General features: G+C 44.7%; 3 protein-coding genes across 9 annotated transcripts; all 3 read right to left on the bottom strand.

Annotated features, from left to right (window-relative positions):
• Window positions 1-226: 226 nt before the first annotated feature.
• vmo1b (vitelline membrane outer layer 1 homolog b) lies at window positions 227-5,590 on the bottom strand. Its single transcript, XM_020507739.2, has 4 exons — window positions 3,073-5,590; window positions 2,666-2,778; window positions 524-830; window positions 227-385 (listed from the first exon to the last, which is right to left on the bottom strand). Exons 1-4 carry the CDS (start codon window positions 3,319-3,321, stop codon window positions 383-385), a joined length of 672 nt encoding a protein of 223 aa, XP_020363328.1. The 5' UTR covers window positions 3,322-5,590; the 3' UTR covers window positions 227-382.
• On the bottom strand, window positions 3,689-9,233 carry LOC109902003 (H-2 class II histocompatibility antigen, I-E alpha chain). Its single transcript, XM_031801940.1, has 7 exons — window positions 9,173-9,233; window positions 8,680-8,805; window positions 7,256-7,540; window positions 6,929-7,134; window positions 6,593-6,703; window positions 6,454-6,482; window positions 3,689-4,532 (listed from the first exon to the last, which is right to left on the bottom strand). The coding sequence occupies exons 1-4, from the start codon at window positions 9,231-9,233 to the stop codon at window positions 7,010-7,012; spliced, it is 597 nt and encodes a 198-aa protein (XP_031657800.1). The 3' UTR covers window positions 3,689-4,532; window positions 6,454-6,482; window positions 6,593-6,703; window positions 6,929-7,009.
• Window positions 9,234-14,533: 5,300 nt separating this feature from the next.
• Window positions 14,534-23,646, bottom strand: LOC109908901 (bromodomain-containing protein 2). 7 transcript variants are annotated; one of them, XM_020507709.2, is made up of 12 exons: window positions 23,487-23,646; window positions 21,035-21,326; window positions 20,691-20,828; window positions 20,366-20,516; window positions 20,002-20,153; window positions 19,338-19,847; window positions 19,017-19,145; window positions 18,437-18,688; window positions 17,702-17,976; window positions 16,878-17,203; window positions 16,482-16,607; window positions 14,534-16,378 (listed from the first exon to the last, which is right to left on the bottom strand). In XM_020507709.2, exons 1-12 carry the CDS (start codon window positions 23,516-23,518, stop codon window positions 16,251-16,253), a joined length of 2,511 nt encoding a protein of 836 aa, XP_020363298.1. In that variant the 5' UTR covers window positions 23,519-23,646; the 3' UTR covers window positions 14,534-16,250. The 7 variants fall into 7 exon arrangements, with proteins under 7 accessions (XP_020363298.1, XP_031645938.1, XP_020363316.1 ...); XM_031790078.1 differs by having other exon boundaries at window positions 16,878-17,218; window positions 18,449-18,688; window positions 21,035-21,323; window positions 23,487-23,637; XM_020507727.2 differs by having other exon boundaries at window positions 18,449-18,688; window positions 21,035-21,323; window positions 23,487-23,637.
• Window positions 23,647-24,435: the final 789 nt, after the last annotated feature.

Below are 24,435 nucleotides of genomic sequence, written 5' to 3'. Positions count from 1 at the left end.
GCGTGTGTCAGCACCTACATTTTGTGCACACTTGTTATGACTTTGCTTTGAGTTTATTGGGTCATTAGAGACGCTCTATGAAAACATGCTGTTCTCATGCTGATGAGGATTTCAGTGCGTATTGTGGAGTGATCTAGAGGGGTTCTTCAGCTCTGATGAGTGGGTTACGTTCAGTCGGAGCTAATGTCATTTGTTTCAGCCTCACTGAACAAAGGAGCCATAAAGAGACAGTTGAATGATTTATTAGGTTTTAACCAGTGGCAGATTCAGATATTGGGTGTAGATTGGATTGAATGGACCATGGGTCAGAGCCTGTGTGTTGACAGGTCTGGGCCAGTTGGTTGGTTGAGATTGGTCCAGAAGAGGTATCTCCCTCAGATGATTACTGTGAGGATACGACAAGAAATACACCAGAGGGTTAGAAAATGAGTGATGTACTTTAGGGTTCCAGAGCTGCCATGACATAATATCATACACAAGACCAACTCATTCAACCCCTCTATGATAAACCATCTCATCTCACCTGCTGGAGTTTGGCGCAGCAGTGGAAGCGCACGTCATTGAGAGATGAGTCATCCAGACCGTACTGGTATTCCTCCATCTTGGTCTCGATGCCACAGATTCCTCCATCGCCACAATCCTGGCTCCAGAGGCTGTACTCGCCGTAGTCCAGGCCGGCGCCTGCGAGGGTGGGGTTGCTGCTGCAGCGGAACCTGACGTTGTTGGCGGCTGTGTCGTCACCGAACAGACCCTGGTGGGGCTCCACACGCAGCTGGAAGGAAGTCAGCACACCCCTGGGGCAATACTGGGGGTCCGACCAGTCACCAAAGCTGGGAGAGGAAGAGAGAGAGGCATACGCGACATGGAACATTATTTCACCATCACAGCAGTCTGGAATGAGGTTTGACCATAGCTGTGAGACAGAGAAAAGAGGCACATGATATGTAGGGAGTAGAAACAGGACATGGAATAACATATATCACTGCAGTTTGAAGATGCAGGGTTCAACTGATAAGTCAATTTGTGTCTACTTTGAGCCATGAAATAGGACTGTTTTGTGTGCTGTTTGTTCTATACAAGACCAAGGTAATGTTACTTAAGCATCACTCGGTAGCATGCATACAGTGCATAGTAAGTAATGGCTATCTTGGCTCGCCAGTACTATATAGTATCATACTCATAAATAACAGCAGCGCCATCTGTTGGCTTGGCGACATTTCGTGACAAGGACGATAAGAGACATATTGTTCAGGATGACACCAGGATGCATTACAGCTTTGATTTTGTTCAACAGGTAAGCAACATTTCCTCCTTTAATACTGATTAAGGACATAGATGGATAGATAGATATACACAACACAATATATATGGGAGGCAGGCAAATACCTTTCACTGAGATGTGTAAAGACAGATTGACAGAGCGGAGACAATTAATTGTAATTTATCTTAATGTTCCTTTGTTGTTTGCCGGTGCACTATCCTTCTGACTATGTAGCCAGGTCCCATCTACCTTTGAATTCCTCGCAAGTGTGGCTTGTTTGGTGTCTGCTGTGAAGGAATACCACCACAAGTCAACTACTTGATTGATGAAGGCACGTCATCTAGCAAAGGCAGCAGCACAGTCATCAACTACATGCACCATTTCTTCACCAACTACGGAGTTGGGGAAATACGTGTGGACCTGAATTGTGATAACTGCAGTGGCCAAATCAAGAACAGGTTTGTGCCAGGCGGGCCAAGCACAAGTTCCACCACAGTCTGGACCCAGACTGGCCTCATCAAACAGCACTTTAAAAAGACCAGAATGAACACTGTCTGAGATTGCTGGTGTTGTGAAGGACAGCACTGTGACAGGGGTCAACATCCCAAACTGGTTGGACTGGAGGATGGTACGGTGCTGGTGGACACTTAAGTATTTTTTAAACCCAAATACTTTTAGACTTTTGCTCGAGTAATATTTTACTGGGTGACTTACCTTAATAGAAAATGACTGAAGTAAAAGTATGTTTACATTTACTCAAGTATGACAATTTTGTACCTTTTTCACCACTGGATGTGGCTGGGGGTTATAGAATGTATTTCACATGACCCATCAATTTAGGCAAGTGTGATCTAACATTTATAAAATATTTTTATCTGGACACTTTGTTAGCCTGGAATTTTTCCATATTATAGGCTACTACTTTGACCACATTTAGTCTTAATCTTTACTCCACCACTCACTGTTTAGCACATGACCTCACATGTGAATCCTTAAAGAAATGGGTGGGGCTGGCTTAAGAGGGTGTGAACAATGCTGAATGGGTGTAGACAAAGGAGAGCTCTCCAGTAGGCAGCAAAACATTTATAGGCCCTTTTCTCAGTAATGAGTTTTATCAACTATCAAAGCAGAATTACTTTCCCATTGTTCCTCAAAAATGCAGTGTATGATATACCATTTTCTAGCTCTGAGTCTCTACTTTTTACCCATGTTTTATTTTTTTACACTTCAAATGTTGCTACATAAGACCGAATCTAGGTGTCGAGTCACATGTCATCACTATAGTTTGAAATGCGCTTTTACAGTTAAACCTGTATCTTAAAAGGATATGATTACTTCCAATTGTGTCTACATTGAGCAATGTGATAGGCCAATATGAGGCATGTTGTTCTCGTCTGTACATACAATCCAGTGTGAGACTCAATGGTGTACAAGAAGCTCCTATCTTCGTCCTTAGCGCAGATCAAGCGAATGCCATTCAGGGCAGTGTCGTCCAGACCGTACTGTTCGGACTCCACCTGAGAGAAGGTTAATGGACATATGCTAGCATTGGCTCAAACAGAAGAATGGTCTCGTTATACACAAATGTGTTGATCATGTTTGGTAACGGATCAACACCACAATTACACTTTGATTACATCAAATTTAGGATTTGAATTGTGTAGATTTTATTTTTTTAAATAAATGGGCTATTTGAAAATAGGCTTTTTGACCACAGGGGACTGGAATTTAATCCCTGAATTGACTAACTGAAAGAAATGCTATCCAAACTGGTAGATGTGTTTGAAATGTATGAAGGAGCCCTTGCTTACCCGGACCATGAACCCAACGGCGAAGAACTTGTCGGGACACATCTCGGGCCAGGTCCAGTTCCCAAACTGCTCTCCATTGGGCACGGTGAGGAGGGAGGTGTAAGGCCTAGCGCTGTATTGGATACCAGCACGCTCCACATAGGGCTGCTCCTCAGGCAAGAGAGCTAGACATGACCCAAGGGCCAGCACAGCCAGGAAGGAAAGAGCAGTGAACAGAGGGGTAGTCATGTTGACAGAAGTCAGTCTCATCCACAGAAGGGATGGAACAAAGGCAGTGAACTCTTATAGCCTTCCTCACTCACGCCTCCAAAATGGTGCCCATATGGTGTCTCCATACTGTTATCAGTATTAATCATTTACAACACGGTGGTCTGGCCATGGGAAGAGGCAGGTGGTACTAGGACTTAAAGTTCAAAATAACAATACTGTCTTTGACTTCAAAAGCAGCTGGTATAGTCGCAATGAACTGTCAATTATTTGTCATACCAAAGTATGGCCCATGTTGTATATTAGTAATTTGACTGTTTACATGCTATGACATAAAGAAAACATTTTAATTGTCAGAAACCAGGTCCAAAGCTGATTTCTTTGAGACAAGAGTGAACAAAAAGGAACATATGTTAATGTCTTTATTATCAAAATAGATCAGTTAGTTTACATTGATTTCAAATGTTAATTTTCTTACATCATATGAAGAGCCTTTCTGTTATCTCTGTGCATGTGCAGTCCCAAGGCAACTGAAGTAATTGTTTTCAATCGACAGGACTTGCATAATGAGTAGCTTTTTCTCCTGTCTGGTATAACAGAAAGCAGTGATATTTTATGATTTTTCGCTATAGATGACGTTCAAACAATTCTGTGCATGTTAATGAGTCTATATTTCCAATTATATAAAGACAGAAAAAAATGACCTTGTTGTATAACCTCGTGTCCCCTGTATCTAGCAGTAACGTCTAAATGCACATCAATTACCTGCACATATGTTAACATTTCATACAGTCAAACCATAAATATTAGCAAAAATTTTTTTTTTACGAATTATACTAATAGAAGAGCATAAAGAAATGGATTGTTTAACAAGTAATACAAATCTTTCAGTACTCCAGCACCCATTCTTTGCAAGGATAACACAGTATTCTTCTCAAATATTCTATGAGTTGGAGAACACACTGGGAGGGATCTTAGACCATTCCTCCATACAGAATCCTTCCCGATCATTGATATCCTTTGTCTGCTCTTATAGACTGCCCTCTTCAATTCAAACCAATTGGGTTCAAGTCCGGAGACAGCCATTGCAAAATGTTGATTTTGTAGTCAATTAACCATTTCTTGGTGGATTGTGATGTGTGCTTGGTTATTGCCTTGCTGGAAGATCCACTTGTGGCCAAGTGTCAGCCTCCTGGCAGAGGCAACCAGGTTCTTGGGTCAAATGTCCTGGGACTGGTTCTGATGTAGTTGACCTTAACAAGGATCAAGGATGCACCACCGTATTTTACCATAGGAATGAGGTACTTTTCTGCATACTGTCAACGCCAAACCCACCACTGGTGTGCGTGGCCAAAAAGCTTTATTTTCATGTCATCGGCCCAACCCTGCCTGGAGGTCGACAAACTGCATCAGGACTTGGAACCAGAGCTATGGACAGATGACATGAAAATATAGCTATTTTCTAGACTTTATTGCTTATCTTTATCAAGGGTGCCAATAATTATGGACCTGACTGTAGTGTTTGAAAATATATGCTAGGAAAGTCCCACACAAGCAAATAACGAATGGTAAGCAAACGGATTCCATCACATGGACACAATTTGAATAGTATGGTAAAGAACGAAAGTATTACTTCTGCTTTGTTAACCAGTGGCATTTTGGGCAAAGAAAGAGTTCTCTCTTATGCCATGCACATGGAAGCAGTCAATTGACTGCTAAAAAATATGATAACTGAAAAAATATGAAAATGTGACATTTTGGGTGCACAAAGATTGTCTATGCAATTCTCTGTTTTGATGTATGGAAAGTAAAGATTCCGGCAGTATATATCAGACATGTTAGACAATACTGTACAGCCGTATTCATCGACCTGGCCAAGGCTTTCGACTCTGTCAATCACCACATTCTTATCGGCAGACTTAACAGCCTTGGTTTCTCAAATGGTTCACCAACTACTTCTCAGACAGAGTTCAGTGTGTCAAATCGGAGGGCCTGTTGTCCGGACCTCTGGCAGTCTCTATGGAGGTGCCACAGGGTTCAATTCTCGGGCCGACTCTTTTCTCTGTATACATCCAATGATGTCGCTCTTGCTGCTGGTGATTCTCTGATCCACCTCTACGCAGACGACACCATTCTGTATACTTCTGGCCCTTCTTTGGACACTGTGTTAACTAACCTCCAGAAGAGCTTCAATGCCGTACAACTCTACTTCCGTGGCCTCCAACTACTCTTAAATGCAAATAAAACTAAATGCATACTCTTCAACCGATCGCTGCCCGCACCTGCCCGCCCATCCAGCATCACTACTCTGGACGGTTCTGACTTAGAATATGTGGACAACTACAAATACCTAGATGTCTAGTTAGACTGTAAACTCTCCTTCCAGACTCACATTAAGCATCTCCAATCCAAAATTAAATGTAGAATCGGCTTCCTATTTCGCAACAAAGCATCCTACACTCATATCCTACCGATCCTCGACTTTGTCGATGTCATTTACAAAATAGCCTCCAACACTCTACTCAGCAAATTGGATGCAGTCTATCACAATGCCATCCGTTTTGTCACTAAAGCCTCATGTACTACCCACCACTGTGACCTGTATGCTCTCGTTGGCTGGCCCTCACTTCATATTCGTCGCCAAACCCACTGGCACCAGGTCATCTATAAGTCCTTGCTAGGTAAAGCCCCGCCTTATCTCAGCTCACTGGTCACCATAGCACCACCCACCCATAGCACTCACTCCAGCAGGTATATTTCACTGGTCACCCCCAAAGCCAATTCCTCCTTTGGCTGCCTTTCCTTCCAGTTCTCTGCTGCCAATGACTGGAACTAATTGCAAAAATCACTGAAGCTGGAGACTCATATCCCCCTCACTTACTTTAAGCATCAGCTGTCAGAGCAGATCATTGCACCTGTACATAGCCCATCTGTAAATAGGCCATCCAACTACCTCATCCCCATATTGTTATTTATTTCTTTGCTCCTTTGCACCCCAGTATCTCTACTTGCACATTCATCTTCTGCACATCTATCACTCCAGTGTTTAATTGCTAAATTGTAATTACTTCGCCACGACGGCCTATTTATTGCCTCACCTCATTTGCACACACTGGATAGAAATGTTTATTTTTTTGCAAAAAATGTCAAACACAATATAGAAAAATGCCTTACCTTATCTATGCACACGCCTAAAGCCTGACCTGAAACAGTAAAATATGTCTACTTTATGAAACTTCTTGAAATCGAAAATATAATAGATTTCTAGTTTACATAAAATCTCTGTCCATTGTGTGATAATGTTGTGACTTACCTGTTCTTCCACCAGTAGTAAACTCCTCCTCCAATAGCCATGGCTACACCAATGAAAAGAAAACACACCCTATTGCCATTTTAAACCATTTAGCATCCAGGCCTGAGGTATCTGGGAATGGAATTATGTAAAACAAGACATCACACTCTACCACATGCCTGCTACCAATCCAGTAACTTCAAATGTATTGACATTTTCATGAAAACACTGCTATAAGCAGAATGTTCTTCCCTCTTTCTGTACCCCTCTCCCCTACATTTCCATTCCAACGGTCCTCCCCTCCCTCCAGCTCTCACTCCAGACCACAACACTCCCTCTCTTCCCCAGGTCTCTCACCCCAGACCACCTCCAGTGGTTCATCTATGCTGGGGTGCTCAACCATGCAGCTTACACTCTCCCCTCTCTGAGGCCTGAACTCTAGGTAGGAGTGGAGCTGGTAGCTCCACTCCTACCTGGTGATGCTACTCCCACCACTCCTAGAGTCACACCTCCGACACACACTGCTGTCTCTACAGTCTGGTGATCCGTGTCCACTTCAACCTCTGTGGACACATATAGTGAAGAAACAATTAACTTGTTAGTGTCCCTAATACAGTATCAATAACATCCCACCTTTCTCTGCGTCGTACCCTACAGTATAAGGTCACACCAGCAGTGACTCACCCCAAATCCTGGTGAGGGGTTCCTGCAGGCTGACGTGACCCACACTACAGGAGTAGATGTCCCCCTCCTGAGGTGTGATGCTCAGGTAGGAGAAGTTCCTGAAGCTGAAGTCTTTATTGGAGAGGTACTGGGTCTGAATGACGGTCCTCTCTCCCACCGGCTGCTTGTTCCTGGTCCAAGTCACATCCACGGGTGTTGGGTGGAAATCACTGACCTGGCAGATGAGTGTGTTGGGGACCCCCAACTCCACCTCTCTCTGGGAGTATATGTGGGAGGTGGGCACCTCTGTTGGGGAGGGGGGGATTCTAATTTGGGCACTCCTTCGTCCTCTCACCTCGGTGACCACCGATGAGTGGTAGAGTGATCGAGGAGTGTCAATTCGTTATTATGCTGCATGAATTTCATCACATAACCAATAACCTGCACCCTTGTTTGTCCATTGTTTTGTGCACTCCAGAGTGCGGATCAAATCAAAGTTTATTTGTCAGTGTGTCTAATACAACAGGTGTAGTAGACCTCACAGTGAAATGCTTTCTTAAAAATTTTACTGTTGGTTAGGGCTTGTAAGTTTACAAATAGGTATTAGGTAAACAATAGATAAGAAAAACAACTAAAATGACAGTGAAAATAACAGTAGCGAGGCTATATACAGGTGGTGCCAGTGCAGAGTCAATGTGCGGGGGCACCGGTTAGTCGGGCTAATTGAGGTAATATGTACATGTAGGGATAGTGTTCACACCAGTCCAAACAAACTGAACTAAGGGGCTAAATGCACCAGAGTTCGGAAAAACACCAAACCAATTTGTTATATAAGACACCTTAGTCCACTGCGCCACCAGGATGGAGCGAGCATTTTAAGGCATACAAAGCTGTTAATTTTAGTATATTCAAACAGACCCCATTTCAAAGAAAACAAGTACTCATTAAGATCAGGTGTGGCCAATTAATGGGCATGGCCATAACACCTGAACACAGTTAACAAGAAAGTGTTTCATTGACGCTGAGAACAGAATGCATGTTTCTAAATAACATTATTAGAACGTTAAACATTTTCTTGTGGTTTTTATGGAATGTCTTTTTAACATTCTCTATACAATGAGAACATCGCAAAATAGAACCATGATTAAAAGTTATGCTGAAGTACTGAAATTCTCACACAAGAATGTTGTTTCTTAAACCTTCTCTGAACTATTTGAGAACATTCCCAATATCAAACCACTTTGTCAAGTTCCTTAAATGTGCTGAGAATGTTCCAAAGTCAAGAAACTACCCTGCATCATTCCCAGAAAGTTGTGGTAAGGTTGTACGCAAAATAACCATAGGACAAAACCACGCTCTCACCAAGCTCTAAGAAACAGTCTCAGAAATGGTTCTCAGATAATGATGTGCTAGCTGGGGTGTGACTTTGCAGAAACAGCACTCACCTATTGCCTCTGGCGGGCTCTTTTCTCCCACAATGCAGCGGGGGATGTTGTACTGGCAGGTTCCGAGGGACACGTACACGTCGTGAGGCAGTCCCTGGGTCAGTTGTCCCCTGCTGGGTAGAAGAGCTCATCTCCATCAAACTCCACGTCATACTCTTCGTCGCTAGTGATGTTTTTTTGGCAGAAGGTCAAAAACCGCAGCAAATGTTTCAATAACAGAAGTTAAGATGGAAAATGACACATCTTGCTGTCTAGTAGCATGCTTTGCCAAAGAGTACGAGAGATGTTGAATGCAATATAATTAATTTGGTTACGCCTTTCAGTAAAATGTTGTTTTAATAACAATGGGAACTGATATAAAGCAGCTGTCTGCATCTATGGGTTTACGGAATAGAATACCGGAACGCAGTATGCTAAAGTGATTCTTGCAAGCAAAATAATTCCCAGTCTGCTTCCTTTCTCTCTCATATGAAAAGAGTGAAAGTGGACTTACTTTGGCAGTGTGACAGTAGACAAACACTCAGTATAAAAGCCAGGAACACTCTGCACCCCATCCTAAGTACACTTGTCCAATAAGGCTTATCAGTAATGTTCTTATTATTGTGTAGTACTCCAAACAGTGCTGCTGAAGGTGTCAGGTGACTTCCTCAATATCATCAGCCAATCGAATCTTTTATCTTGATGACACTGATGTTATTACCATATCTATGGTTATTACATAGAGAACATTAGTCATTCTGAGCATGCATGGCACACCTTACACACAACTAGGGTGTATCAAAGAGGTGAAACATCCAGAACTTTGCAGATAGAAACTCAATAAATAGCGCTGGGTCATGACTCCCTATTCTGCATTCTACACAATACATTTCTGACATCGCCCACGTCTGACTGCTGCCACCTACTGTGGAGTCATGATCATTACAGTGTCTGCCCTTCATTGTTAATTAAACTGTACGTCCAACCGGCCTCACAACCGCAGGTTGGTGGCATCTTAATTGGGGAGAACGTGCTCGTTGTAATGACTGGAGCGGAATCAGTGGAACGGTATCTAATATACCAAACACATGGCATCAAACACCTGGAAACCATTTCATTTTTTCAGCTCCGCTAATTATTATGAGCTCTCTCCCCTCAGCAGCCTCCACTGATAGAGATTACCACGACGAGATCCCGAGGCCCTTTGTCCTTCCATTCATCCAACGCCATCACCTCATGTTTTCAACATGATAATGCACAGCCCCATGTCTCAAGGTGCTGTACATAATTTCTGGAAGCAGGAAATGTCCCAGTTCTTCCATGACCTGCATACTCACCAGATGTCACCCATTGAGTATGTTTGGGATGCCACACACATACCTACTTGTTAACAAAATTAAGGAAGTTTCCTTTAAAATTATTCATAAATATTATCCTGCCAACCACTATATGAAGAAGTTTAAGGAAAACATCAACTCAAATTGCTCCTTTTGTAATGACCACCCAGAAACAGTTGTGCATCTTTTTTGGCATTGTATGCATGTAAGAAAACTGTGACAAGACATCAGTAGGTTTATAATTGAACACATTTATGAAGATTTTACACTATTGTGGAGAGATGTACTGTTTGGATTCTTTACATACAATAGAAATAAGCGGAATCATTTTTATGTAATTCATTTCATTATTCTTTTGGCCAAATTTCATATACACAAATGTAAATTTGTGCTCATGTGTTTTATGTATTGATTTGTTGTTAATAAAATAAAATAAAAATAAATTTAAAAAAAGAGTATGTTTGGGATGCTCTCGGTCGACGTGTAAAACAGCGTGTTCCGGCCAATATCCAGCAACTTCGCACAGCCATTGAAGAGGAGTGGGACAACATTCCACAGGCCACAATCAACAGCCGGAAAACGCGCGGCATGAGGCAAATTGGTGGACACACCAGATATGGACTGGTTTTCTGACCCAAACCAATCCATAGGCTGTGGCCTAATTTATTTAAATTGACCGATTTTCAATTGACTGTCTCTCTTATATGAACTGTAACTCAGTAAAATCTTTGAAATTGTTGCATTAAAATTTCTACTCTGTGTATATTATATATATATATACAGTGGGGCAAAAAAGTATTTAGTAAGCCACCAATTGTGCAAGTTCTCCCACTTTAAAAAAACTTCAACTATGAAAGAGTCTCAGAAATGGTTCTCAGACTTCAACCAGAAAATCACATTGTAGGATTTTTAATGAATTTATTTGCAAATTATGGTGGAAAATAAGTATTTGGTCAATAACAAAAGTTTATCTCAATACTTTGTTATATACCCTTTGTTGGCAATGACAGAGGTCACTTTTGTTAAATCATCCCCCGTTTGGCGAAGTTGGCTGTCTTTGTTAGGAAGGAAAAGGAATAGAAGGAATAGTCTTTGCAGTTCTCAACGAGCCAGGCGGCCCAAATTGCTGCATATACCTTGACTCTGTTTCCCTAGTTAAAAGAAATTCATGTTAGCAGGCAATATTAACTAAATATGCAGGTAAAAAAATATATACTTGTGTATTGATTTTAAGAAAGGCGTTGATGTTTATGGTTAGGTGCACATTGGTGCAACGACAGTGCTTTTATCCTGAATGTGCTTGTTAAATCACCCGTTTGGAGAAGTAGGCTTTGATACAATGATAAATTAACAGGCACAGCATCGATTATATTCAACGCAGGACAAGCTAGTTAAACTAGTAATATCATCAACCATGTGTAGTTAACTAGTGATTATGTTTATTTATTGTTTTTATAAGATACCTTTAATGCTAGCTAGCAACTTACCGTGGCTGCTTGCTGCACTCGCGTAACAGGTAGTCAGCCTGCCACGCAGTCTCCTCGTGGAATGCAATGTAATCGGCCATGATCGGTGTCCAAAAATGACGATTACCGATTGTTATGAAAACTTGAAATCGGCCCTATTTAATCGTCCATTCCGATTAATTGGTTGACCTCTAATTTATTTCGTGTAAATATATATATATTTACACTGCTCAAAAAATTAAAGGGAACACTTAAACAACACAATGTAACTCCAAGTCAATCACACTTCTGTGAAATCAAACTGTCCACTTAGGAAGCAACACTGATTGACAATACATTTCACATGCTGTTGTGCAAATGGAATAGACAACAGGTGGAAATTATAGGCATTTAGCAAGACACCCCCAATAAAGAAGTGGTTCTGCAGGTGGTGACCACAGACCACTTCTCAGTTCCTATGCTTCCTGGCTGATGTTTTGGTCACTTTTGAATGCTGGCGGTGCTTTCACTCTAGTGGTAGCATGAGACGGAGTCTACAACCCACACAAGTGGCTCATCAATGCGAGCTGTGGCAAGAAGGTTTGCTGTGTCTGTCAGCGTAGTGTCCAGAGCTTGGAGGCGCTACCAGGAGACAGGCCAGTACATCAGGAGACTTGGAGGAGGCTGTAGGAGGGAAACAACCCAGCAGCAGGACCGCTACCTCCGCCTTTGTGCAAGGAGGAGCAGGAGGAGCACTGCCAGAGCCCTGCAAAATGACCTCCAGCAGGCCACAAATGTGCATGTGTCTGCTCAAACGGTCAGAAACTGACTCCATGAGGGTGGTATGAGGGCCCGACGTCCACAGGTGGGGGTTGTGCTTACAGCCCAACACCGTGCAGGACGTTTGGCATTTGCCAGAGAACACCAAGATTGGCAAATTCGCCACTGGCGCCCTGTGCTCTTCACAGATGAAAGCAGGTTCACACTGAGCACATGTGACAGACGTGACAGAGTCTGGAGACGCCGTGGAGAACGTTCAGCTGCCTGCAACATCCTCCAGCATGACCGGTTTGGCGGTGGGTCAGTCATGTTGTGGGGTGGCATTTCTCTGGGGGGCCGCACAGCCGTCCATGTTCTCGCCAGAGGTCGCCTAACTGCCATTAGGTACCGAGATGAGATCCTCAGACCCCTTGTGAGACCATATGCTGGTGCGGTTGGCCCTAGGTTCCTCCTAATGCAAGACAATGCTAGACCTCATATTCTTTTGAGCAGTGTATATACACACACATACACAGTGCCTTTGGAAAGTATTCAGACCCCTTGACTTTTTCCCAATTGGTTACAGCCTTATTCTAAAATATATTTTTTATATAATCCTCAGCAACCTACACACAATACCTCATAATGAATTAGTGAAAACAGGTTTATACATTGTACCAAATTTATAAAAAATAGAAAACAGAAATACCTTATTTACATAAGTATTCAGACCCTTTGCTATGAGACTCGATATTGAGCTCAGGTGCAACCTGTTTCCATTGATTATCCTTGATGTTTCTACAACTTGATTGGAGTCCACCTGTGGTAAATTCAATTAATTGGACATGATTTGGAAAGGCACACACCTGTCTATATAAGGTCCCACAGTTAACAGTGCATGTCAGAGCAAAAACCAAGCCATGAGGTCGAAGGAATTGTCCGTAGAGCTCAGAGACAGGATTGTCGAGGCACAGATATGGAGAAGGGTACCAAAAAAATTATGCAGCATTGAAAGTCCACAAGAACAGTGCCCTCCATCATTCTTACATGGAAGAAGTTTAGAACCATCAAGGCTCTAACTAGAGCTGGCCGCCCAGGCCAAACCGAACAATCAAGGGGAAAGAACCTTGGTCAGGGATGTGACCAAGAACCCAAAGGTGACTCTGACAGAAATCTAGAGTTCCTCTGTTGAGATGGGAGAACCTTCCAGAAGTACAACCATCTGTGCAGCACTCCACCAATCAGGCATTTGTGGTAGAGTGGCCAGATGAAAGCCACTCCTTAGTAAAAGGCACATGACAGCCCACTTAGAGTTTGCCAAAAGGCACCTAAAGACTCTGACCATAAGAAACCAGATTCTCTGGTCTGATGAAACTAAGATTGAACTCTTTGGCCTGAATGCCAAGTGTCACATCTGGAGGAAACCTGGCACCATCCATATGGTTAAGCATGGTGGTGGCAGCATCATGCCGTGGGGATGTTTTTCAGCGGCAGAGAATGGGACACTAGTGTAACAGCATAACTTTAGACCGTCCCCCCGCCCATACCCCGCGAACCAGGGACCCTCTGCACACATCAACAGTCACCCACGAAGCATCGTTACCCATCGCTCCACAAAAGCCGCGGCTTCAAGGTCTCAGAGCAAGTGACGTCACCGATTGAAACGCTATTTAGCACGCACCACCGCTAACTAGCTAGCCGTTTCACAACAGTTACACTAGTCAGGATCAAGGCAAAGATGAACAGATCAAAGTAAAGAGTTCCTGGATGAAAACCTGTTCCAGAGCAGACTGGGTTCACCTTCCAACAGGACAACGACCCTAAGCACACAGCCAAGACAACGCAGGACTGGCTTCAGGACAAGTCTCAATGTCCTTGAATGGCCCAGCAAGAGACTGGACTTGAATCCTATCGAACATCTCTGGAGACCTGAAAATAGCTGTGCAGCAACGCTCCCCATCCAATCTGACAGAACTTGAGAGGATCTGCAAAGAATAGGGAAACTCCAAATACAGGTGTGCTAAGCTTGTAGCGTCATACCCAATAAGATTCGAGGCTGTAGTCATTGCCAAAAGTTCTTCAACAAAGTACTGAGTAAAGGGTCTGAATACTTATGTAAATGTGATATTTTAAAATGATAAATTAGCAAATATTTCTAAAAACCTGTTTTTGCTTTGTCATTATGGGGTCGTGTGTAGATTGAGGAAAACAAATAATTCAATCAATTTTAGAACAATGCTTTGTGCAAAAGGTCAAGGGGTCTGAATACTTTCTATAGGTACTGTATAAATAGGGGTGTACTGTGTATACATATTACAAAAAAATAGAAAAGGCTTTATAGAAGGTCTCATTTTAATATATACAATTTTCAAATGACTGGATTGCTGCTCAGAAGCATGCCAGTCAACCAGGAGGCAAAACAATGTTCAGGACATGTTCTGGAATAATAAAGCAAGACTAAGCGGAAGAGGATAAATATAGAGTATAAAAGAAAAGCAAGACAGGAAAATACTCACTGGTAGAAACACTGAAATACAGTACTATACATATATATATATACACACACAATTTCCTTAGAGATCTAACAGCCTAGCTTCTATACATCTCATCTGGTCTATCTCTTGGTCCAGACTTCAACGTAGGATGTCTGCTCCTGTGTACATGGTGATGTAACAGCTAACCAACAGTTAGCTTACAAAGCACATCATACTGTGACACTGACTGTATTCTGAATGTTCTAATGTTGAAAACGTTATGGCTGACCTACAAAACATTGTGGAACTGTATCAACAGTGGACTAACGAAACACAATGACAAATGATTGGGAGAGTGGAATTTTCCTTTAAGCACAAAACAGAATGAACGGAGTTGCTTAGAACTGCAAACCGATCAGTTTCTACGACCACTGTGATTAAGACTGCAGTGTCACCATCAAGAAACATACTCCTTTCCTGAGAAATGACACACGGGCTGTTTCTTAAATGGTTAGTGCCATACATCATTAGTTAGATCTCTCAAGAGTAACATATGGAATGGAAATAAAACTCTCCTGCCTCTGAACTTTATATCCAGCTGAATGTTGGTCTGTAAGCAGTAAGAACAGATGTAAAATGAAACAAAGCAACAACAAAAAGTACCGACTCGTGACTGCAGCTATAAGACTTGACAGAAAAGACAACTACCAGATCTGAAAATCGACCACTAGACAGTGACGGCCTCGTAGTGAGAGAACAGATAAGTGTAAGCATTACAATAGTCACTCCACATAGCTTTCCGGAAGGGCAAAGTGGGGTTTCTGCCATACTGCTTATACCCATTCAGTTCTTATCAATCTATGATTGCACATCAAGAAGTGTCCAACATGGGGCTGAGCACATCTCTCCACATCCTTTCACTACTCCTCAGTCTCCCTCTTTGGGGGATCGCCATAAAATTATTCTTTATAAAAGAAACGTAGATAAATTGTACAAGTATTTACACAGGGAGGAGAGGGATAACAAGGCGTTTGTATTGGGGGTCTTGTGCAGTCAGAGTTGGTCCGATGCGGTTTCTGTCTGAACATTCCGAGAGCACCACTTCCTCCTCCATAGCCGCTGTAAGTGATGATTGACGCTTCTGCGCTGTTTATTTCTGATAGTTTCAAAAGCTATGAAGATGTCCAGTAAAAGCAGATATGCAATTTGTTGAAACCACAACAGAGTAAAGACTTGGATATACATCATCCTGAATGGGCATTTTATAGGGAACTGTCAGAGGCGCTCTCGTATTGTCATATTACCAACATTTCAAAAATAAAGGCTCTAACATGGCAGCCGTTCTTAAACCTGGCTGAACTCTCAATATGTTTCTGGTCTTCAGTATCCTTAGTGACCTTCACGCGTCCTCCACCCTAATCCCACCATCATTCATCTTGGATTGTTCTAGCCGGGGTGCCTTTCGAGGGAGGGGCACTCTTTTCCCTCCCTTGACTGTCCCAGGAGACTTCGTCCTGGGGCTGCCACATGTCCCTGAGCTCGACGGGGGGGGGTTCCCTCCCTCTCCCACTGTCTCATCAACCCGAGTCTGATTCGCTGGTGTCAGAGGAGGAGGATGAGGAGGAGGAGGAAGAGTCCGAGCTGGAGCTGCTGCCGCTGAGGCGGGAGGGCTGGGCGTGAGGCTCCACGCCACTGAGCTTCTCCGCTGCAAGAGAGACAAAGGGGGTAATAGGATTAGTATTTATCTCAATGCTAAATGCTACATGTGCAACAGCAGTTCCGTGTGTCTGTGTGCATGTGGCTCTCACCCTTGGGTTTCTGGGGTTTCTTGCCAGAGTTGAGCTGTCCGCTGACGTCCTGCAGCCTCCTCTCCAGCTCACTCTTCTTCTCCAGGGCCAGTTCCTCTCTGGACTTGCCGGGGCCCCCTTTCTTCACTGTTACACACAGACAGGAAGACAGGTTAAAAGGTTACATACTCAGCCCTCACATACATACCTAAACATTCCATAGTGAAAGACTAGTTCCTTTTGTATGGTATTAATCAACCAGAGCGCTAGCATGTAGCATTTTATCACCACAGCACCAGCTTGTAGCATCAGTCCTTTGTAGCATAACAAGGCATTAGCAAGTGTCTGCAGTGACAACATGATGCATTCCCATTCACACCATACTAGCATTAGCTATTGCTATTCGTTCCCCCTCACCATAGGGCTTACGGGGCTTCTTCCTCAGGCACGTCATGACGTAGCGCTCCAGCTCGCGCAGCGTCGACGGCTTGAGCGTCTCAAAGTCGATCTCGATCTCCTCGGGGTTGGTGTCGCGCAGCGAGGGCTCGCGGGACTGGATGATGTGGACGACGCGGCCCAGCTTTTCGCCGGGAAGCTTGTTGATGTCCAGGCTCAGCTGGCGCTTCTCGTCGTACGACATGGGAGACGTCTCCTCCTCCTCCTCGGAGTCATAGTGGGGCAGCATGGAGAATGCAGGTGGGGCGTAGTAGGGCATGGTAGCAGCCTGGGACTTCTTGGTGTTTCTAGGGAGAGGGAAGCTGTTAGAGGCCATGGATTAGTCCTAGAGAAATTGTATGCAAACTTTTCCAGCACGGAGCCCATTTTTTTTCACGCCGAACTTGTGGGGACACAATTATACATTTTTTGTAATCATTTCTCGTGACCCCACGCCAAATATAATGACAACCTACATTGACACATTTACATTTAAAAAAAAAAAATCGCCTTCAAATCATTATATTTTCATCTCTTATGAAAATGAACTTGATATACTGCCCCATACAATAATCTGTACTCTGCAATCCCACTGCAGTTTCTAGAGAAACAAATGCAGGTCAAGTTGGAAATTGGATTGTGATGAAAGAGAGGAAGTAGAAAATGGTGTAAGAAACTTTTTAAAAAGCAAAGTGAGGAAACAGAAAAGGTAGAAGAGGAAGCAATGTGAAAGTCTACAAAATGAGACTGAAAACAGCAAATAAAAGCAAAGAGAAGGGTTGTGTTTGAGGTCAGTGTGTGCTTACTTGCTGCCCTTCTTCTTGCCAGGGCCTCTCTTGCCCTGTGAGGAGGCGGGAGCTGAGCTCCTGCTACTGGATTTACTCTTCGGAGTCCTCACCGGCTTGGTCGTCGGCATCTCCCAGTCCTCACAGCCTACCGCCGTGCTGGGCCGTCCTCGGCTTCGCTTCTCCGGCTTCTTCTTCTTCTTCTTTTTCTCCTTCTTGTCTTTCTTCTCTCTCTTCTTGTTCTTGACAATTGGGCCCTGGGAGAGGGCTGCCAGCTGCTCGTGTACGGCTCGGAGCTGTGACCAGGGGGCAGACCAGAGGTGGAGTGTTCAACTGGACAAATACACTTCACTTATATGGCTAGATCATGAAGGAATACTGTGATATTTTATATAAATGTTTTATTTAACTAGGCAAGTCAGTTAAGAACAAATTCTCATTTACAATGACGGCCTACCATAGAGTGTAACATTAAGAAAATACAGCAAATAGCAGGCTTGTGAAAATACATGTTTGAACACAGAGAGCACAAATCCATGTTTGAACACAGAGAGCACAAATCCATGTTTGAACACAGAGAGCACAAATCCATGCTAGTATGCATACTAGCATGGATTTGTCTGAATATTAGAAAAACCTGTGTTGGAGAGAAGTCTAAAACTCTTGATGCAGTCTATGCTTGTGGTGTGTAGATGAAAGCTGGCCTGTGTTAGGTATGTGGTGCGGTGTGTTCGGTGAACGGGGGGTTGAGTCTACCTGTGTACACACCTGGTCCTGTAACTCGGCCAGGCGGTGTGCTCGCTCCTCCTCGCTGTCCGAGCTGCTCTCGCTCTCGCTGCTGGGCTCGCTCTCCGACGAGGAGGAGGAGGAGGACGATGACGATGAAGACGAGGAGTCACCGCCGCCGTGAGCGTGAGTGCCCATGCCACCGCCCATGCCTCGGGACTTGGGAGGAGCCTGCTGGAGGGGCTCGTCGGGCATCTTGGCGAAGCGGAACTCAAACACGTCCTAGTTGGACAGATGGACAAAACGGAGTGAGCTTGTTTTTTTACTCCATTGTGGATCATGTCCCTTTTGTTTTGTTACACAGTAATAACAGTTATCACAAGAAACAAAGTTGTAGGGACAGAACAGAGAAATGGAGTCAAAACAATTTATAGATTAGACAATAAGTAGACTTATCCAGTGACTTTCAGTCATTGCATTCTGCCAAGGTAGACTACCACATTTCGCAGTCATTCCAAGTAAAACCCCTGAGCATGCAGTGGACAGAGGTCAAGCAACAAAGGTGAACTAAGGGTTCCAGGGTGAATTGTGTTGACAAAACCGAGCTCACCTGCAGCTTGCGGGCCATGCCCACTACGTCATGGTCGGGGGGGTTGTATTTGTAGCAGTTGGAGAACATGAGTCGGACGTCAGCGGAAAACTGCTGCGAATCCCTGTACTCCCGACTGTCCATCCTCCTCTGAGAGAATGATGGGAGAGAGAAAAGACTGTTTTAGATCGGGATAAGCCTCCTTAGTGTCATACTGTGACAGATATCCACGCAAAACAAATCTGAGAAGATAGGAGGTAATAATCCATGAACTGTGTATTTCAGCCACATTCAGTTCTCATTGAGTCAAGGCAATGTGACATCTCTATCTTGCAAGCTGACCTTGATGTTGCTGAGGTCCATGGGGCACTTGATGATGTCGTGGTAGTCGTGCAGGCCCAGGGCCGAGGCGTCCACGGGCTTGTAGAAGGGCCAGGCGTAGGCCGCGTGTTTCTTGGACAGCAAATCCTTCAGCACGCTGCTACAGTAACGCAGCTGTTGACTCAGCTTGGCCCGCCGTGGCGCCTTTGGCTGCACAGAGTCCGGCAGGTCTTTCTTGGGGGGCTTGATGGGGCGTCCACTGCCACCGCGCCGAGCCAGGGTCTTCCCGCCTCCAGCCATCATGGGCTGGAGCAGAACGGGGCCCCCTGGGCCCATGGGTCCTCTAACCAGGCTGGGAGGGGGGTCCATGTCCCCCAGGGAGGTGAGGGAGAGGGTGGAGGGGTCATGGCTCAGGCCTTGCCCGTGGCCTCCTTTCCCCAGGCCCACGATCCGACCCCCTCCTACAGCCAGGGGCATGGTCATCATGTTGGAGGGAGTGGTGGTGTCCGCCTTCCGCTTCACTCCCTTCTTCTGCACAGGGAGAGAGAAGAGTTATAGTATGGTATTCTATAGCCAATATACAGTGTGAAGGCAGCAGCAACGTGTGTAACATCAATACAATGTACAGTACTATAGCAAGTTCCTATTCAGCTCTTAGCATCTTGAGTGAAGTGTGGTGAGGTACCTTAGCAGTGGGCAGTGTGGGGGGCAGGCTCAGCAGCTGTGTGGGGGGCAGACTCTTGGGCAGCATGGTCAGAGGGGGGGTGTCTGAGTCACCCGTGTCAGAGGAGGAGTATGCTGACTGGGACACCGCAGGGACCTGGTGAGCTTTTGACGCTGTAAGATGGGCAGAGAAAAATCAGGCCCAAGAACACACCCATGGTGATAATACTGCCAAGAATATTATGGCCAAATATGTACAGTGCACTACACATTAAACAGGTTGTTCCAACTCATCTTTTACCAAACATACACAGTACATCCACCAACTCGTTGTTGAACATTGCTCTTGCCTGCTTTTCCCCATCACAATCTCCAGAGTGACTCACCGTTGGACTTGCGGCCTCCTTTGCCAGGCTTGCCCGGTTTGCCCCTGGGGGCAGGAGGGGGCAGCTCAATCTCTACCTGGGGCATCTGGGCCACCTTCTGCAGGAACACCTTCTCCAGGGACTGGGCCATCAGCACTATGTCATCTGTGGGCTGGGAGAGGAGAAGAGGCAACAGGCACTTTATAATCTAAATCCAGTTAACACCGGTACATCTACAGTTGCTGTGAATATGGAAAGGCCTTGTGATAAATTAGATAAATATATTAGGTCTGTTGTCATTGATGCATTAGCCTGACCTACACATATGTAAATATTATGGCCATACCTTGTTGTAGATGTAGCAGTTGGTGAACATGGTGTTGAAGTCCTGCATGCACTCACTGGCGCTGCGATAGTAGTTGTTCTCCAGCCGCTTCTTGATGGTTCCCATGTCCATGGGCTGCTTGATGATCTTGTGATAATCCTAGAACAAGAAAGAATGGAATAAAGAAAAAGAGTAATGACAGTTGAAAGGTGGTGTGACGAGGATGTAAACTACGTACAAACGCTCATAGATGTAGGCCTACATGGTGGTGGGTTGTAAAAGCTTGCAACTCCTATGGCTCTCTAGGACCACTGTTGGTGACCACTAATCTCTACACTTGTTTATAAACAAACAGTGTAACTCACTGGGAGGTTGAGTCTGAAGGCATCCACTGGCTCATGGAATGGCCAGGCAAAATGGTGCCTCCACAGGGACTTGATCATAGCCTTCTGGAGGAACTGCAGCTGGTTGGTCATGCAGCCCTGCCGGCCTGGGTCCCTGACGGGGGGCTGGACCGGGGGAGGAGGCGGCGCGTACGGCAGCTGGGGGCTCTCAAAGCCTTCATACAGCAGCGAGGGCTTCCGCATGCGCTTGCCTTGGCCCGAGGCATGGTGCTCCATCCCGCCGCCAGACAGCCCCACCACTCCCAGAGAGCTGCTGACCAGGAGAGAGGAACAGAGGGTGGGAGAGGTTGAAGTAGTGGGATAGACGGGACAGGCGGTGGGAAGACAGAAGGGAATGTATGAGGGGAGAAATACAGAACCTCATTCATATGCTAAAATTATCCCTCAGCTCTGGCATTTCAAAAGTAGTAAGCTACAATGTGCTTGATCTTTGCGATACTTCATTGCCCTACAGTCAGTGTCAATACAGTCAACTAATTGTGCATTGTAAGCCAACCTTCATGACGACAAACTTTTAGGTGCAGGCTACACAATTCAAGCAGGAAAGCATTAGGAAGGAACCCTTCGCCAACACAGGCCCTTTGCCATCTGCTCCCTCACCAATGCAATGAGGATTCTATCAATAGGCTGCCACTTTTGGCACAGCCCCGGCAACCCAGATCACTGGATGGGAAATCCCTCGGGCAGCATTGAGGGCAGTTAAACCTGCATTCAGTGGTAGAATAGTGACAACATGCAGGTTCTCCCTCTATTCACTTTCATCTTTTGCACTGTGTGGACCAGATTGCCAATTTTATCCCAGTCGCCCAGGGCTCACACAGCACGCACATGCCATCCTACTGACAGACAAAGGGAGGCAAAGCTCATGAGCTGATTTTCCATCTCAGGACTTACACACACCCAAACACAACATGGCCTTGTTAAGTTAAACATTTGGAGAAAGAGCTGCAAAGTATCTGGCATGCATTAATAATATTATTCATTAATAACCAGGGGGAAAGACTGATAGTTTTGTAACAACCCTGGGTTTATAAGCGCAGATATCGACTCTGCCGCTCGAGCATGCTGTAATGGAACAGGCAGGGAGCAGGTCTCGAACCCTCGACCTTCTAGCCCAGGGTGATATCAACTGTGCCGCAGATATCGACTCTGCCGCTTGAGCATGCTTTTGGGGCACAGTCGATAGCGTGCTGGACTTCTGGCTAGAAGGTAGAGGGTTCGAGGCCCGTTTCATTCCATTGGTGTCAGAAGTGATCGGACCTTGCATCCACGACAGTGCGTGTGCTTGGCCGGTGAGCGCGTTCCTATAAGACGTAGAGTCGCAAGCTAGGGCGAGTAGTGTAACGACCCTGGATTTATAAGCACGGATATCGACTGCCGTTTGAGCATGCTTTTGCAGTCGATGGCGCGCTGGACTTCGGGCTAGAAGGTCGAGGGATGCTCCCTGCCTGTGTCATTACAGTATGTTGCCCAGTTTACTGCTCTCTCTGAGTACTTGTTATACTTAGCCTAATCTCCCAAGTATTTTCGTTGAATTCACTTTGATTTGTGGGTGTTAACCGGTAATAGGCAATAATCAAATGCATTAGCTAGTTAAATTGTGATATGCTTTCATTCTTAAATGTGGCAATCATTTCAGCCGGCAGAGAGGCGAGGCTTCCGCGCTTATTTATAGTCATTGAGTGGGATCAGTGTCGCCGCGCCGCCTTTTTGAGTGTGTGTAAACACACCGACGCCAAAACAGACCCTCAGGATCGTCAAACTCCTGTGACTTAAACCCTTGTACAACTATCCAAATAGCTCCTCATGTTACTAGCTTGTTTATGTGAGACCCCATGTGTGGAAACGCTAACTTAGCTGGTTAGCTTGGAGCCATCGCATGTCAACAACTGAATCCAGCTAGCTACCAATCTAGTTAGCCAGGACGCTAACGTTTGCTGGCGAACATCAGAAAGTAAACAACCGGGTTAGGGCAACTGAATAAGCTACAAATAAATTGCACATCTGCGGCCCTAGCTCGGTTTATTTCTCTTGTCATTAAGATTTATAGCAGGAAAATGGCGGTGGCGCAGTGCCGCTCAATGAAGCGTTTCATCACCACAGCCAATTCTAAACAATCCCCCAGCACTAAGTTGAGTAGGCTGACTCACAATAAGTCAATATCAACCTCACTATGGTTAACTATCTAAGGGGGTGTTAGGAACAAAAAACATCTATATTTACATCTTACTAGCCAACGGAATATTTTCATTGGTTCGTTTCAGAGTTGAGAAAAGACTAGTTAGCGAGCTGATGCACCGACAGTGAATACTCGCTAACTAGGTTTAGCCATTCCGTCCCATTTCGTGTTAATTGTCACGCCTGCAAAATCAGTTCCGACCCGAGCCTGAAGGTACAATGTTCCTAAAGGTACCTGTCAAGGGGCGGGTTAACGGCCGTTTCCATCAGGATGGATCCGGATTCTTTTTATGTTCCAAATTTGTCCACTGTTATGTTTCCACTAAATAAAAGCCGAACAGTTCTACAATGAAATGGCGCCGAAAAGCTACCGCCTGCCGCTTTATAAACATATCACGTGTCGTTTCCGTGCAATTCCTGTCGGGGTTCTCGTAATACTTGCTTCCGATTGGCTACTCCGCATAGGTGCTAGATTATGTTTGGCTATCCACGCTGTCTGTCATTTAACATGCCACACCCTACAAGAAGAACATCCTGTCACGTTAGCTTCAGGCGGCTAGTCTAGCTAGTTAGATAAAAACAACACATATTATTTGTTTATATAACTGTTATCTTTACGTTCACGAAACCGAATGCTTATTACGAGCTACTCCGAATTAGAAATACAAAACAATTATTACCGGTGGTTGACTGTTATGACTGGGTAATATTTCCCAATGGTTAGCCCCAAGTAGCTAACGGTAGCTAGCTAAAACAGCCAGAAAATCACCAGCCTTTTAGGCACACTGGCACCTAACGTATTGGCCCTCCAACCTTCATTCTCCTTCAGTTCCGCTATTGGGGTTACCTATGGGCAGGTTTACTTGTGGGTTATATCAGCTGTATCCAATGATTTATATATACACACACATCATTGGCTTTATCAGCCTCAGTTGTAGGTTTTATTGAATCACTTGGTTGGAGCATAACTCCGTTTTTTATTTGAAGTGGAAGTTATGCAATTTGTCACATCAGTGGGAGTTTGGGGCAGTTCAGTCGTGACATGATGATGCCGACATTTAAATAAGTTGTGGTCAACATCTTGTCATGACATGGCTAATTTTTCAGACAGCTTGATTTTCTCAATTTGTTTCACATCATTCTAAAGGGATAGCCCCTAGGCCTACTTGATGGGTCATTTATAA

This window comes from Oncorhynchus kisutch, linkage group LG2 (genome assembly GCF_002021735.2).
Source record: "Oncorhynchus kisutch isolate 150728-3 linkage group LG2, Okis_V2, whole genome shotgun sequence".
In the NCBI taxonomy this organism is placed as follows: Eukaryota; Metazoa; Chordata; class Actinopteri; order Salmoniformes; family Salmonidae; genus Oncorhynchus; species Oncorhynchus kisutch.
Note: the sequence above shows the minus strand (reverse complement) of the source record. Positions and strands in the feature narration are given on the sequence as shown.

Coding starts and splice junctions, on each gene's coding strand:
- vmo1b (XM_020507739.2), bottom strand. CDS start 3,321: ATGAGACTGACTTCTGTCAACATGACTACCCCTCTGTTCACTGCTCTT. Junction 2,779..3,072: donor CCGTTGGGTTCATGGTCCGG/GTAAGCAAGGGC, acceptor ACCTTCTCTCAG/GTGGAGTCCGAACAGTACGG. Junction 831..2,665: donor ATTGAGTCTCACACTGGATT/GTATGTACAGAC, acceptor TTCCTCTCCCAG/CTTTGGTGACTGGTCGGACC.
- LOC109902003 (XM_031801940.1), bottom strand. CDS start 9,233: ATGGGGTGCAGAGTGTTCCTGGCTTTTATACTGAGTGTTTGTCTACTG. Junction 8,806..9,172: donor TCTACTGTCACACTGCCAAA/GTAAGTCCACTT, acceptor GATGGAGATGAG/CTCTTCTACCCAGCAGGGGA. Junction 7,541..8,679: donor GAGCCCGCCAGAGGCAATAG/GTGAGTGCTGTT, acceptor CCTCCCCAACAG/AGGTGCCCACCTCCCACATA.
- LOC109908901 (XM_020507684.2), bottom strand. CDS start 23,518: ATGGAAACGGCCGTTAACCCGCCCCTTGACAG. Junction 20,154..20,365: donor AGGAGGCCGCAAGTCCAACG/GTGAGTCACTCT, acceptor CCCATCTTACAG/CGTCAAAAGCTCACCAGGTC. Junction 16,379..16,481: donor GAAACCCCAGAAACCCAAGG/GTGAGAGCCACA, acceptor TCTCTCTTGCAG/CGGAGAAGCTCAGTGGCGTG.